At 48.4% G+C, this 16175-nt stretch overlaps 1 protein-coding gene across 1 annotated transcript in view; it reads left to right on the forward strand.

Annotated features, from left to right (window-relative positions):
• The first annotated feature begins 3343 nt into the window (after window positions 1-3343).
• Window positions 3344-16175, forward strand: part of CADM3 (cell adhesion molecule 3) — a 74771-nt gene continuing 61939 nt past the window's right edge. Inside the window, exon 1 of the mRNA XM_083374019.1 lies at window positions 3344-3435. Coding sequence (XP_083230145.1) covers window positions 3366-3435 — 70 coding nt within the window. The 5' untranslated portion in view covers window positions 3344-3365. The remainder of the gene's footprint in view (window positions 3436-16175) is intronic.

Consider the following 16175-nt stretch of genomic DNA (forward strand, 5'->3'; position numbering starts at 1 on the left):
GGTTGCGGGCCCTATCAACAGGGGTAGTAACATGTCCCCGATGTTAAGCAATGGGACATTCTGAATATCCTGGTTTGCCGGAACGTACAGCCATTCAGTCTTGTCCGGGTTCAGTTGAAGCCTGTTCCTCCCCATCCATTCCCGGACCGCTTTCAGGCAGCGGGACATCACGTCTAGGGCATCACTGATATTGTTTGGAGTTGAGATAAAAAGCTGGGTGTCATCAGCATACTGATGGAACCCTACTCCAAAACTGCGAATGATCTCACCCAGCGGTTTCATGTAGCATGAAGGCTTGGCAAGGGTGGGGTTCATTCCCGGATTCTCTCATCCCTTGAATTCCAATGAGTTGTATGGGGGGGGGGCGGTGTTGTTGTTGTTGTTGCTTTGTTGTCATTGTGAATTTTCATCTGGAAAATTAGTGCAAGCCCGTTCGAGGGGGCTCGTTGGGAGAAACAGCCCTGATATCACTCACTTCTAATAAGCTGGCAAAGGGATGTGGTTAAGGAAAAGGCTGGGACAAGCCAGCATCAAGCCTTGATTGGGGAGCACCCTCATTTGTGTCACACCTCTCCATCTTACAATCTAGCTTTGTAGGGGAGATTCCCATTAAGTTAGCCTTGAACCCTTTGAGCAGGGGTCTTCAAACCCAAGCCCTTTTATGACTCGTGGACTTCAACTCCCAGAATTCCTCAGCCAGGCACGCTGGCTGAGGAATTCTGGGAGTTGAAGTCCACGAGTCATAAAAGGGCCACGTTTTGAAGACCCCCTGGTTTAGTGAGTGTCTGAAGTTATGACAAATTCTCTCCCCCAAAAAAAGAACTTACAACCCAGATTCAAAGTTCCAGTGTCGGGGACTGCCCCATGGATATGTGGCTGCATTTTTTGGCACTCGGCAATGGGCCCACACTTTTGACCCTTTTGCAGCATTGGCTTTGGGTTCACCCCATAGCAAACAATGGGTTTGCTTAACGGCCACCGCAAAAGAGATTGTAAAATTGGGATGTAGTCACTTGGGGATCCACTTTATGACCATCACAACCCACGACCAAACTTGTGGGCTCCATGAAAGCTGTTAAGCTGAGGATTCTCTGTACTTCTTTATAAAACGCCTGTAGTCCGTGGCTAGATTCCAACTGGTCCCCTGCAGCTTAGACAGAGGAATCAACAATTGACAGGTGATCTGATGTCCCACTTGTCTTTTTTAAACAGGTGGGACCTTGATCCCATGGGCACGGCTGCCATCTTGACTTTTTTGACCCACCGATGCCCTGGGCATACAGCCTAGAAGTTTTAAAAAACACAAAGCTGCGTCAACCAATCTTGAATCTATAGAATAGAATAGAATAGAATAGAATAGAATAGAATAGAATAGAATAGAATAGAATAGAATAGAATAGAATAGAATAGAAAAGAGAAATAAAAATAGAATATAATAGAAATAAGAATAGAATAAAATAGAGAATGGATGAGAATAGGATAGGATAGGATAGGATAGGATAGGATAGGATAGGATAGGATAGGATAGAATAGAATAGAATAGAAATAAAAATAGAATAGAAATAAGAATAGAATAGAGAATAGAATAGAAATAAGAATAGAATAGAGAATAGAATAGAAATAAGAATAGAATAGAATAGAATAGAATAGAATATAGAATAGAATAGAATAGAAATAAAAATAGAATAGAAATAAGAATAGAATAGAGAATAGAATAGAAATAAGAATAGAATAGAGAATAGAATAGAAATAAGAATAGAATAGAATAGAATAGAATAGAATATAGAATAGAATAGAATAGAATAGAGAATGGATGAGAATAGAATAGGATAGGATAGGATAGGATAGGATAGGATAGAATAGAATAGAATAGAATAGAAATAAAAATAGAATAGAAATAAGAATAGAATAGAGAATAGAATAGAAATAAGAATAGAATAGAGAATAGAATAGAAATAAGAATAGAAATAAGAATAGAAATAAGAATAGAATAGAATAGAATAGAATAGAAATAAAAATAGAATAGAATAGAATAGAATAGGAGCTGGAAGGGACCTTAGAGGTCTTCTAGTCCAGCCCCCTGCTCAAGCAGGAGAACCTATACTGTCTCAGGCAGGTGAATGTCCAGTCTCCTCTTGAAAAATCTCCAGTGACGGAGCGCCCACAGGTATCATCCCACCTGGATCAAGGTTCCCATTGGCCCAAGCCTCAATCCCACCATCCGGATGGATGGGTCATCTCAAACCAGGACCCTCTTACCCATCATCCCCCTCAAGACGCATGCATGAGAATGATTCCTATCGGTGCCGTGTTTTGCAACCCGGGGGTGGGTGGGAGGCATGGCACCCCTCCCAGCACCCCCCCTCCCGTTGCTTTCCCCCCCAACGTCCAGCAGCAACATTAACTCCCAATCTTAATACTGGCTGTAGCTTCCCCCTCCCTGGGGGGGGGGGAAGGTTAACGGAGCCATCTGGACTGCACCAAGTCTGCACTCAGCGAGGGAGGCGAGCTTCTCTTCTCTTCTCTTCTCTTCCCCCCCCCCCGCGCCACCTCCCTCCCCCTCCCAAACCTGGCTGAGCGTGGCTTGCCAAGCCGGGACACCCCACCTGGCCCGGGCATCGCCCACCTGCCGCCTCCGCCTCTCCCCTCCCGCCCCACCTGGCCTGGGAGGACCCTCCCCCATTTGCATAGAAGAGGGTGGGCTGATGCATAAAACTCCCACCCACCCACCCTTTCTCTCTCTCTTCTCTCTCTCTCTTCTCTCTCTCTCTTTCTTTCTTTCTTTCACACTCCCCCCCCCGTCGCCTCTCCCTTTCGGCGTTCCGACTGGCTCCGTCCTCCCCTCTCCGCCGCGGCCCAATGGTCTCTCCCGGGTGCTCTATTTAATCCCAGGCACTGCAGCATCCTCGGCTTTTCTGCTGGAGACCCCCCCCCCCATCACCACTTCGGCGGCGTCCTCCTTCGGGTCCGGCCCGCTTCGCGCCACTGCGGTGCCGCTTTGGAGGCGGGGTCGGGGCCAAAGGTCGAGACCCCCCCCCTTTGCTTTCTCTGCGACCCCCCTTCTTTTTTTTTCTTCCCTCCCCCCCCAACGGCGGGGAGGGGGCAAGGACGAAGTTTGCCAGCCACCCGCCAGGGGGGAGGCATCGGATTCCCCCTCTCCTCCTCCTCCTCCTCCACCCTCCATCCTCCTCCTCCTCCTCCCCGCTGCCCTCCTTTCCTTCCTTCCTCCTTTCCTCCTTTCCTTCCTTCCTTCCTTCCTTCCTTCCTTCCTTCCTTCCTTCCTTCCTTCCTTCCTTCCTTCCTTCCTTCCTTCCTTCCTTCCTTCCTTCCTTCCTTCCTTCCTCTTTTCTCCCCACCTGCCCACCATGCTGCCTCTGTGGCTCCTGGTCAGCTCGGGCTTGATCGCCGCCAGCCGTGGAAATCTCTCGCACGACCGTGAGTCCACGCCTCGGCTGGGAGATGGGTCGCGGGGAAGGAGGGAGGAGGGAGGGGGTCGTCAGTGCGGTGGGAAGGGGAGACGGAGGCGAAGTGCCCTGCAAGGCGCCGGAGGGAGGGAGCGAGCTGAGCCTGGCTGGCTGGCTGCTATTTTATTTATCCGTCGTTGCAAGGAAGCCTGGGGGGGGGGCGGCGGAGGGGTGGGTGGGTTTCCAGGCGCTCCGAGGTGGGATGTTTTGCACGGGAGGGGAAGGGGCGAGCGGCGGGTATCCCACCGGAGTCCAAAGCCAGCCGGGAAAGCCAAGCCAAGCGAAAGACTTCCTTGCAAGGCACCCAAGTCTCCTTTCCCCCCCCCCCCACACACACACCACCTCTTTCTCTCTCTCTGCTCTCTCGGGCAGGGGGAGGACCCCTCCCCACCAAGCCGCCCCCTCCCCAATCTCTAAAAGATCGATCCGGGGGAGGGGTCGCTTTAAGAAGAGCGGCAGCGCAAAAAAAAGGGGGGGTCTTCCCAAAGGGGCGTCCTGCATTTGAAATTAGGGAGCAGCCCTTGGAAAGGAAACGGCTGGCGAAGAAGGGAGGAGAGAGGGGGGGGGATTCGCTGCTGCTTGCTTGCGATGGAAGGAAGACTGGGGGGGGTGGGGAGAAGAAAGCCCCCAGGATAGCAACTCGGCTGGTTGGTGTTGATGTGTCTGACTGGGGGAGGAGGAGGAGGAGGAGGAGGAGGAGGAAGAGGAGGCGACTGCAGGAATCTTTGCCAGCTCTAATGTATGCAAACAGAGCCACCTTGGGAGGGAGCAGCCCTTAAGTGGGGGGGGGGCTGAGGGAGGAGCTGGAGGCTGCTGCTATCCTTTGCAAGGAACACAACAGGCTGGCCGTCTGGCTGGGAGGGGGGGGGGCGGCGGAGAGAAACTGGGCAACTGCTGCGGCAAGGCACCCCCCATCCGCCTGGCAAGGCTAGAAGGCAAGCAGAGCGCGGGCACTGCCATTCCCTTCTCTTGCCAAGGCGAGAGAGGTTGGCGGATGCCAGAGCAGCAATTCTCTGAAACGGCTTTTGTTTGCACAAGTGGCAGGCGTTGTTGGATGCTTTCGTGTGCCCCCCCCCCGTCCCTCCCTCCCCGAGAAGGAGGCTGGGGCAATGCTGCTGCCCAACCCTATTTAAAAAATAATAAATCTGGGTGCAGTGACCGGTTGGGTTCTTCAAGGTCTGTTGAGGTAGAAAGGTGCGTGCGTGGTGGTTGGTTTTTTGCTTTGTTGTTTGTGGGGTGTTTTTTTTTTTTGCAAGAATAAATAAAAACACATGCTTTTTGCAGTCTTGTCTGCCCCTCGAGTGGTCCTGAGCCTGGCCGTTCTCATCCTAGGTAGAGAGAAGTTAGCTTACTGCTTTTCAAGCAACGTTCTCCTTTGCCCTGTTGGAAGCGGGGGAATGCCTGGTCTGCTTGCTGTTGTGTGGACTCGCCTTGTTGCGTAAGAACCGGAAGGAGAGAATTTATATATTTGCAAACGTTCAAAGCCAAACAAACGCAGCTACTGTCAGTCGTGAAGGCCGACTTTTACAGAACGGCCTCTCTCCTGGGGGGGATGTGGGGAAGACGGCTTTTGAGAGTCTCGTGATGAAACTCTCTGGGCGATGTCCAAAAGTTGGCTTCCTTTGAAGTGGCCATGGCTGGATCCTTTCTGCAACTCTGTTCTCTAAGCCAGGGGTCCAGTTGGGTTGGGCCTTCCCCTTATAAAAACCTGTCGGGGTTGAATTACTAACCAAACACGAGCTGAAGTTACTGGACAATTCTTAGCAGCGGAGAACTTTAGAAGGTTTCTCTTGTTAGATCTGTGTCAGAGCCCTAGTTTCAGGGGTAGGCAGCCTTGGCTCTTTTATGACTGGTGGACTTCAGCTCCCAGAATTCCTGAGCCGGCACGGCTCAGCTTGGAAACCTCTCCCTTTTCCCTCAGCGTGGCTGGCTCAGGAATTCTGGGAGTTGAAGTCCACCAGTCCTAAAAGAGCCAACTACCCCTGCCCTAGTTCATCTCACGTTCTTCTGCCAAGCCTTGGGAGATGTTTGCTCAAGCTTCCCGCTCTTATTCCCTAATCTTCGGCTTCAGAGGTGGGCTGCCTTTGAACCTGGAGTCTAGCAACCAAGAGCATCAGAACCCCACTGGGTTAGGTCAAAGTCCTTGAGCCAAGCGCCACAGTAGGTCTCTTCTGTTTTCAAGCCATCTAAATTGGTGGCTTCTCTCCAGTAACATGCTAGCCGCTTCCTTGGCGTGGCCAAGTGCCCTGGTTGGAAACTTGGACCCCGTCCTCAGCTTTACTTGAGAGCAAAAAAGTTTGACATCCTACTTCCTAGGTGTGAGTACTCCAGCTGGCAAAGCCACCGCCGCCCAGAACATAACACCATGACTGTGCAGTCTTGCCATTTCCTGTCTTCTGGAGAACTCACAGGAGCAAGAGTGACGAACTTCTTTGGAACTGGAAGCAGAGAAAGGAGGCCTTTGTTTTTCCCAGGAGACCTGGGGAAGAGATCGATCAGAATAGAAGCTGGAAGGGACCTTGGAGGTCATCTAGTCCAACCCTTAGCTCAAGCAGGAGACCCTATACCATTTCAGACAAGTGGCTGTCCGGTTTTTTTCTTTAAAAACCTCCAGTGATGAAGCACCTGGGATCCTCACCAGACACTGGGACTCTCACCAGATCTTCTAATCCTAACACACACACACACACACACACACCCCAACCTTACAAAATGGGTTTTCTTCTCAGTAATGGACTACTGTACTCATAAAAAAATCTCCGTCGCAAGGAACAAGGCTGAAAGGGCATTTTTCTGGGCTCAGCTTTAGACGCTCTTGGTTTGATGCTGCTGGATGATTATCAAGTCTTTGTTGACTTCCCCAACCATTGTTGCGTCTCTTTGTCAGATGTTTGCATTGACAGACTTTGGACTTGGCAGAGAGAGGCTTGGTTCACACCACACACTTAACCAGGTCAGTGGAAAAGCTAGCGGATGCATTTGTGCAAACGTGTGGTTAGCTTTTAACCCTGGTTTTGAAATTAGTGTGTTGGGCAGGCTCAACTTCTTCAATTAGTTTATGCTTCGATAGATGGCCTGGCCGTGAAAGATGGATTAACTCAGGAACCAAGTTTGATATGCTGTCCTAACTAATGGATTACTCTAATTGCTCTGTAAGGTTCAAGAAAGGTTAAGGGAGAAATGAAGAACCTACTTGAATCGGGGTTAGAACTGTCCTGCGAACCCCTAATAGACCACTAGATGGCAGCAGAGGATATTATTTATTTTTTTGTATCTCTTTGCTGCTACCTGGGCTTCTTTCTAGTGTATTGCAGTCTGGAACAAGATAAGATTCATTTTCTAGTGAACTTAACCAGCACAGGAGATCTTGTGAATCATGGACTCTTTTGTGAGTCAGTCTTTCTCATGAAAATAACTTTTTGCTGAAGGAATGGAAAGTTTCAAATTTTCCCCACCCACATGGAATTTTATTTCGGTTTGATCACCTGGCATGCATTTTGCAAAAACTTTGATCTCAAACGTGCATGTTTTATGTGCTAGCTAGCGTGTATTTTCTGAATTAGCGTCAGTTGCCTCCTGACATTTGGGGAGGCTTTGAATCTGATGATATTCTGAATCAAAGCTGTGTAAAACTTTTCCATTTGGAAAATGGAACATTCAAGAAGAATCTAGAACCTTCCATTAGCACCGCATCAGCCCACGCATGCTGGGGCTGATCTGGTGGGTTTTTCAGACGTTTGTCCTGCATACTGGAAGTCAATACAGGTAGTCCTCGATTCATTCATTTAACGACCAAAGTTAGAACGGCATTGAAAAAAGTACCTTATGGCCGTTTTTCATACGACCATTGCAGCATCCCCAGGGTCACGTGACGCTTGGCAACTGACTCATATTTATGACGGTTGCCGTGTCTCCCAGGGTCATGTGATCCCCTTTTGCGACCTTCTAACATCGAAGTCAATGGGGGAAGCCGGATTCCTTAACCAGGTGACTAACTTATCAACTGTGCTGTTTCACTTAACAACTGTGGCATGAAAGGTCGTAAAAATGGGGCAAGGCTCCACTTAAGAACTGTCTTGCTTAGCAATGGAAATTTTGGGCTCTGTGGCGGTTGCACAGTTGAGGACTGCCTGTACCAACAGACCTCCCGAGAATGGATTGCTGAGGTTGAGAACCACCTGGATTTTTCCAGAATGTTCTCTTCCTGCGTGAGCAGGGGGCTGGACTAGAAGACCTCCACGGTCCCTTCCCTATTCTATTTATTCTATTCTATTCTATTCTATTCTATTCTATTCTATTCTATTCTATTCTATTCTATTCTATTCTATTCTATTCTATTCTATTCTATTCCATTCCATTCCATTCCATTCCATTCCATTCCATTCCATTCCATTCCATTCCTTCTATTCTATTCTATTCTATTCTATTCTATTCTATTCTATTCTATTCTATTCTATTCTATTCTATTCTATTAATAGTAAAGTTGGAAAGGACCTCGGAGGTCATCTAGTCCAACCCCCTGCTCAGGCAGGAAACCCTATACCATTTCAGACAAACGGCTGTCCAGTCTCTTCTTAAAAACTTCCAGTGTTGGAGCATTCACCACTTCTGGAGGCAGGTTGTTCCACTGGTTAATTGTTCTCACTGTCAGGAAGTTTCTCCTTATTCTATTCTATTCTGTTCATTTTACTCTATATTCTATATTCTGAGGCCTCGGATGCTTGTTTGGAGAATCCTGGTTGAAGTTAATGAAATTCATAGGTTGGCTTCTCCTGGACAGCTATTCCAGCATCACCATTCTCATTGGCCAGAGGTCTGGAGAGAGTCCTACAGAAATTGCTTGGTTGAATTACCTGCCTGTGCTTGAAATGCCATTAATTTAAATATTAATAAGGGAGTGCGTATGTATAATTTAGGCACCCACCGTGCCCTTTCTTGTTCCTTCTGTACAGCTGCCTCTTAGGCTTGCAGGAAGAGGAGACATTGGACAGACTTAGTGTTCTCTGGCATGGGGCCACCAGAGTTGAACAGAGGCTGCTAGAAAAAGGACAGAGGGATGAAAATCAGGACATTCACACGTATCCTGGGACCACCTCCTTGATAAGTGCAAGAATGGAGATTTTTCACATTTGAAAAGCAAATTTCTTTCAACAACCAATAGGAGGGGTGAAAAATCTCTGACTCTCCAATCAGAATAGAGTTGGAAGGGACCTTTGAGGTCTTCTAGTCCAACCCCACGCTCAGGCAGGAAACCCTATACCATTTCAGGCAAATGGTTATCCAGTCTTTTCTTAAAAACCTCCAGTGATGGAGCATTTGCCACTTCTGGAGGCAGGTGGTTCCGCTGATTAATTGTTCTCACCGTTAGGAAATTCCTCCTTAGTTCCAGGTTGCTTCTCTCCTTGATGAGTTTCCACCCATTATTTCTTGTCTTGCCTTCTGGTGCTCCAATGAAGGTCTTAAACCTGTTTTTCAAGCAATGTTAGACAGACAGACAGACAGACATTGACCCGGCAAAGTCACCCCACACTTGCTTCTGGCACATGGCAGAATGTTCCAGGCATTCCTTCAACATACTTACTTTCGATACAGGCTCATGCAAATGCAATGAGTTCCTGAAGCTGAACCGAGGCGGGAGGATTTTGCATCTTTAAGCGCACAGCTTCAGTCAATTTTTGAGCGCTGGGTTGCTCTGAACCAGAATTACAGAAAAGAGATGGTGGTGGTGGGAAATATTCCCCAAGTCCCTTTGCTAATCCTCTCTCCGTTCGATGCAGAATCCGCTCGGCAAAGAATGGCGGCGAGTGTCTCGTTTTCAAGAGGCCACCTGGGGACGTGAGAAGTTCTAGACTGGATCCATAGCTTGGCCGACAGGGTGATGTCAGAAAGACAGTGAGGAAGAAGGGCAGCGCATTCGGGTTCAAAACTGCCCTTTCATGCCATTGTGGTGAAATGTGTAGTTGGAGAAGGTGGGGGGGAGAGAAGAATGCCAGCAGTGGCACCATTGTTTCCTAGGAAAAGAGGGCAGCAGATTCCAGAGTGGGGCCCATAGCAAGAGACTGCACAATCAATCCTAAACTGGATGGGGGAGTAGGAAGAGATTCCCCTTGGAATCTCCTAAAGATATATTTATTATCTTAGAACAGCCTTTCTCAACGTTGGCAGCTAGAACATGGGTGGACTTCAGCTCCCAGAATTCCCCAGCCAACCATACCCAAAGTCAGCCATCTGGCTTTCCGGCCTTAAGGCAGGACTGGAACTCAGGATCCCCTGGTGATCAGCCCAAAGTCACCCATCTGACTTTCATGCCTGAGGCGGGTCTAGAACTCAACGTCTCCTGGTGATTGGCCTAAAGTCACCCGTGCTGGCTAGGGAATTCTGGGAGCTGAAGTCCACCCGTCTTCAAGCTGCCAAGGTTCAAAAACACTGTGTTACAAGCTTATAGCTTTAGCCTGGCAAGATTCAGTCTATTGTCTATAAGCGAATAAAGAACTGGACACGAGTGGATCTCACTGTGTCATCTTTGGGCTTAGACCTGACCACCTAGGCACGGAGTTTGGATGGTTCTCTCGAAAAATAACTGACACGACGCTACACTGGTTTCGTGCTTAAGGAACTATACTTACGATATAATGCTCCCCCTTACATTCGCTTGAGTCATCCCTGGCAACAGTTAGATGGATGTGCTTGGATTAAGTAGGCAGGTGGTGCTTTAGAAGATCCATTTAATGCTGGCCGGCGTATTATTGGCCTTCCGATCTTTGCTTATTTGCCTCCCAACCCCTCTCGCTCCAGTTGCCTCGTGTTCGTTCTCCCTCTCTCTCCCTCTCTGGATCCATCTGTCTTATCCATTAAGCCAGTACAGCAAGTGCCTCAATTAAGTCAGGTTTCCAAAGTTGCAGCAGAAGGCTGTGATGAGGTCACAGAACACGGAAGAGTCAAATTGTTCCTTCTTCTGAGCTGGGACCAACAGGGTCACCTTCCTGAGACATCTCGATTCTATTCTGGTGTCTCACTTCTTCTAGTTTCTAGACCTACTAGAGAGAGATTCTCGGTGATCCTGTGTTCTATCCTTGAATATTGCATGTCTCTCAACCTTAAGGATGGGTGGACAGTGTTTCTCAGCTTGAAGATGGGTGGACAGTGTTTCTCAGCCTTGAAGATGGGTGGACCTCGACTCCTAGTATTCCTCGGCCAGCTTCTGAGAGTTGAAGTCCATCCCTCTTCAAGTTGCCCAAGGCTGAGAAACACTTGTTGTGGAAGCTATGATGGGAATACGGAGCTGGGCCCAACGAAATCCTGAGACTGTAGAGTTGAGATCTTTGATGGTATCTAGTACATCTGTGAAAGATTGAGGGCAATAGAAGAAGAGAATAAGGTGGCTGAATGGAGTCACTGAAGCAGTAGGTGTGAGCTTAAATGGACTCCAGAAGATGGTAGAGGACAGGAAGGCCTGGAGGAACGTTGTCCATGGGGTAGCGATGGGTCGGACATGACTTTGCAACTCACAACAACAAGTCCATCTGTGTCATTCCATGCATGCTCTGGTCAAGATCCACAGTGCAACTATGGTACCCCCCTGACAAGTGGTCACCCAGTTTTGGCTTCTACCTGATCGATTCTTTAAAAATGGATGGTGGTGCCATCAAGTTGGATCAAACCTCTAGCAACCACAGAGTACTGCAGATTTTCCACGTGATAATCTGTCCCTGACCTGGCTTTCCGTTGGTGCCGCACAATTACTGAAGTTACACAGTACCCTTGACTTTCCTTTGTTCAATGTTCTCCATTCCTTGCTCAAAATGGACCACAGGGCTAACATTGATTTTGGGCTCTAGAAACAGTGTATCTGCGAATCGTATCAAATGCTGGAGGATCAATAATAAGGAAGGGAGCTGCTGTTAAGATTGATTGGTGGACTTTCCAAAGAGAGAGGAAGAGATTTGAAATATCACTTGGCTTTATTGATCTTCCCCCCACCCCCCGCCTTCATTCCCCGACCCATGCCTATTCCCCTGGAGACCTCCATCTACGTAGGGTTTTGTTGACTGAGCATTGGATTGGAATTCAACCCATCTAAGAGTTCAACCCAACAAGGCAACTTAGAATTATTCCCAGCCGTGAGCAGGGAATTAAACCTGAAGCGGAATCTGTGCATGTTGGAATTTAGCTTCTCCCCCTTCGTTGTCAGCTGATGAGTCCTTTGCTAGGTTTTCACATTTGTTGTACTTCAAAATGGGATGGTGTTGATGCTGTCCATTCAGCCGTGTCCCACACTCGGGCAGTTCTCTGAGCCGGCTCTCTCCACATCTTCTGATCTTGCGCTGCTGCTTCGAGTCGTTCTCTGCTCTGGCCGGCGTCGGCTTCGATGGCGTGTCCAACCACCGTGCTCTTTGCCAGCTCAATTTTCCTTTTTACCGCAAACTCTTCCCAACATAAGGGCTTCCTCCCGCGAATTCCCCCCACATGACGTGGCCGAAGTGAGCGAGAGAGGCAGTTTTGTGGTTTACTTCCCAATTTACCAGATTTCTAACCCGCCTTTCATTTAGGGGTTCAAGACATAGGGTCCCTCCTCCTATTTCCCCCCCCCAAAAAAATAGAAGCCCCGTGGGAGTAGGCTGGACTGAGAAGAAAGGTCTGACCTGGGTCTTTCCATTCCTAAGCCTTCACCGAGGTACCATCTTGACTCTCCTCCTGCCTTTCGCCAGAAGCCCTTGAGTCGATGCAGAGTTCCTAAAACGCAACCCACCACCCACCTCCGTGAAGTGTGTCTGAAGTTAAACGCCGTAATGTGGGTTAGGGTGATGGAGCCAGGAAGGGCTTCAGATGTCATGTGAGGGGTCCTTGGTGCTCTCTGAGTTTGGTTGTTTTCTTGCAGATGTTTCATGACCCAAACTAGGTAACATCATCAGTGCTAGAAGGAAGGAAGGAAGGAAGGAAGGAAGGAAGGAGGGAGGGAGGGAGGGAGGGAGGAGGAGGAGGAGGAGGAGGAGGAGGAGGAGGAGGAGGAGGAGGACGACTGTGGGGTCCTTGATGCTCTCTGAGAGTTTGGTTGTTTTCTTGCAGATGTTTCATGACCCAAACTAGGTAACATCTTCAGTGCTAGAAGGAAGGAAGGAAGGAAGGAAGGAAGGAAGGAAGGAAGGAAGGAAGGAAGGAAGGAAGGAAGGAAGGAAGGAAGGGGAGGAGGAGGGGGGAGGAGGAGGAGGAGGAGGAGGAGGAGGAGGACTGTGGGGTCCTTGATGCTCTCTGAGAGTTTGGTTGTTTTCTTGCAGATGTTTCATGACCCAAACTAGGTAACATCTTCAGTGCTAGAAGGAAGGAAGGAAGGAAGGAAGGAAGGAAGGAAGGAAGGAAGGAAGGAAGGAAGGAAGGAAGGAAGGAAGGAAGGAAGGGGAGGAGGAGGGGGAGGAGGAGGAGGAGGAGGAGGAGGAGGACTGTGGGGTCCTTGATGCTTTCTGAGTTTGGTTGTTTTCTTGCAGACATTTCATGACCCAAACTAGGTAACATCAGTACCAGATGGTGATTTGGCCCATTGCAAATGATTTCTCTCCCCTGAAGAGTAGCCTTTCCCAACCTTGGCAACCTTAAGATGGTTGGACTTCAATTCCCAGGATTCCCCAGCCAGCCTTGCTTTTATACCAAGTCCCTGCTTTCATATATTAAATAGTGCTTTAAAGACTCAGTGCTGAGACTTGGTTCAAGGAAGCTACCGTTGGACGTTGGAGTCCAATCTGATTTGCCGGCTGGATTTAAAACGTCAACACTGGATTTCTCCAGATTGATAGGAGCAACTTAGGGGCTCTTTGTAAGTTGAATAAACCTCCCTCCCCAAATCTATTCATTTGAATTCGGCTGATTTTTCTCTCTCTCAGAAGTCTGGGTTAAATTGGGATGGCGGATCTGAACTGTACGGACCGTTGAGATCAGAATTTTGCCTGATTCGGACAGCCTTGTTAAAGATGATAGACAAGTTTTCTTCACTCCTGATTCAGACAGAAATACACAGCTGGAGACCTTTTGAAAACCTCGGTGTGTGATCCCCCGGGGCCTCTCTGGAAGTTGGGACAGAATCGTAATCTTTCATGCGAAGGAAGAGGCATATTCTTAGCAGGTTGGGTGAAAAATCGTATTTTAATTGACGGCAATGGATTTTATCACTTGGCCTTACCTGCTTTGTGCACACGGCCCATGTGTGTGCAAAACAGTTGAGCATCTTGGTTTCAAATAATATCTGTTTGCAACTAAGGAACAGAGGGAACATTTATACCCATGAAAATGCAGGTTGTGGGAATGCTGTTTCGTATCTGTAACCTTTCAGAAAACACACACAGCCAGCAGCTGTCAGCTAGTAGTCTTTCGTACAGGTCATCAAACTGTATTGTATAAACCACAAGCAGACAAACTTATCTCAGGAAGCAAGGTTTAGAGCAAGCTGGCTTTTTCCGAATTTAGCCTAAAGCTGAACAAAAATTCATCTGTCTTTAGAACGTGCGAGTCCTGAATTTTTCCTGCAGTGCTATCAGATTGAAGAGTTATTGGGGAACTAAAAAACTACAACAACCCACCAACTCAGGTTGAATCCAAGCTTGGATCTAGAGAATAGTAATGATGTATAAGGGATAAAACAAGGAATATTTAGTCTAGGAGTGACATATATCTGAGCTGCAAACACCCAGACAGCCACTAGGTGGCGGCAAAGCATCACAATTCTCTACCTGCTGCTGCCCTCTTTTGGTTTTCTGGAGGATTACAACCCAGATATAATCTGCTTACTTTTGCAAATTGCCCAGGCCTGGCACTTGCCCAAGGTTGCCAGGTGCTGCCGCTGAGCCGGTCTGAAATGCAGTCCTGATATCTGTTCCAAACTATGAAGCATCCCTTTGGCTCTTTTCCTTGAGGGAAACCCTGCAAAACAAAGCAGACCCACAGTTTGAATCCATGGCTGCCGTGCTGGTAAAGGGCAGGTAACTAAGCCAAATTCCGGTCCTGGCAAGATTTGAGCAGTCCCTTTTGCACACGGGAACAAATAAAGGAGATGTGAAGACAAGGCCGCAGCACCCCATCCTGCTTTTAGCAATGAGCCCCCAATCTGGCGAGCGTGCAGAAAGTGGCAGTGAGTCACCCATACTCTACTGAGTAATTGGAATGGTAGAGCTTTGCATTAAAAAGCATTTAGGCTCTAAATATCGATCCCTTGCTGAATTTTGCTTGTTCGCAGTTACATTTATTCGGTTTGCCTTTTCCCTCCGAGGAGAACAAAAGGTCAGTAAAAAATATCACATCAACCCTGCGAGGCGGATTAGGTGGAAATCCAGCTACCAAAAAATAAAATAAAAGGCTGCAACGATCAGTGTGAAAAATGGTCATAGTTCCCACTTTTTTCCCGATGCTGTTGTAACTTCGAAATGGTCACTAAAAGAGAGGTAACAAGTCCAGGACTATTCAAGACAATTCAAGACTTACTGGCTCAAGGTTGACTCAGCCTTCCATCTTTATGAGTTCGTTGGGGGGAAGAGGCTGACTCTTATAGAGGGGTTATAACGTACTGTGAAGCGGTATATAAATCTAAGTGATATTGCTATTGGCCTTCCTTCCTTCCTTCCTTCCTTCCTTCCTTCCTTCCTTCCTTCCTTCCTTCCTTCCTTCCTTCCTTCTTTCCTTCCTTCCTTCCTTCCCAGTGATTAGAATGCAATATTGCAGGCTAACTCTGCCCACAGCCAGGAGTTCAATCCTGGCCGGCTCAAAGTCGACTCAGCCTTCCATCCTTCCGATGTTGGTAAAATGAGGACCCAGATTGTTGTTGTTGTTGTTGTTGGGGGGGGGCAAGATGCTGACTCTGTAACCTGCTTAAAGGCGGCTGTCGAGCGGTGTGAAGCAGCATATAAGTCTAAGTGCTCTTGCTACCTGCACAATAGTTGTAGGGACTATCCAGATTCTGATGCTCAGGGGGTGTCGCATTTAGAATCTATGACTGTGTTCTTTGCTGCCTGTTGTCCTTCGTCTCTGGGGGAAAGAGAAGTAACGCAGCTGTTATCTCCTGCCACTTGTGTAGGTGGTTTTACACATCTCCCCCATACATTGGGGGGGGGAAGAGGAAGCATGGGTCCTCCCGCAGAAACAGAGCAAAAAGAGACAGGCCCCTCCCTCCAAGGCCATTCACCAGCCTGCCTGGGCACTGCAGTGTTCCCTGACACGGCATTTTTGCCTGCAGCGTTCAAGGATATCGGACAAAAAGGTGGAGAAAGCCTCTTTGCTAAATAGCCGGCTTCAAAAGCAGCCACTCAGCTATCTGGCAAATCTCATTAGCATCAGCAGGTTAGGCCTCTTTCAGAAAAGCAAATAATCCACCCCATTGGCATTTGTAGAATAGGGTATATTTTGCCCGCCAGCAATTGCACACCACGTGGAGCTACAGAAGGGCTGAGTGGGAGCAGGGTTAGAGCTTAGCGGTGTGTGTGTGTGTGTGTGTGTGTGTCTGTGTGTGGGGCGGGGAGAAAGACTAAGACTGCAGTTTGGGGGTGCAGGAAGGCCAGAAAAGCTTGCAAGCACACCCGTTGGATTTATTGCACCCCGGAGAGCGAGCTGATGCGATTGGGGCAGAGGTGGTGGTGGCGGCAGCGGCGGCAGCAGGGATATGTCGTATCTGAGCTTTTGCTGTAGGCTTCCTCGTGCGGCTCCCTTCGCCAGGTTGGCTGAGACTGTCTGAAA

The sequence above is a fragment of the Vipera ursinii genome (genome assembly GCF_947247035.1).
Source record: "Vipera ursinii genome assembly, chromosome: 15".
Taxonomy (NCBI): Eukaryota; Metazoa; Chordata; class Lepidosauria; order Squamata; family Viperidae; genus Vipera; species Vipera ursinii.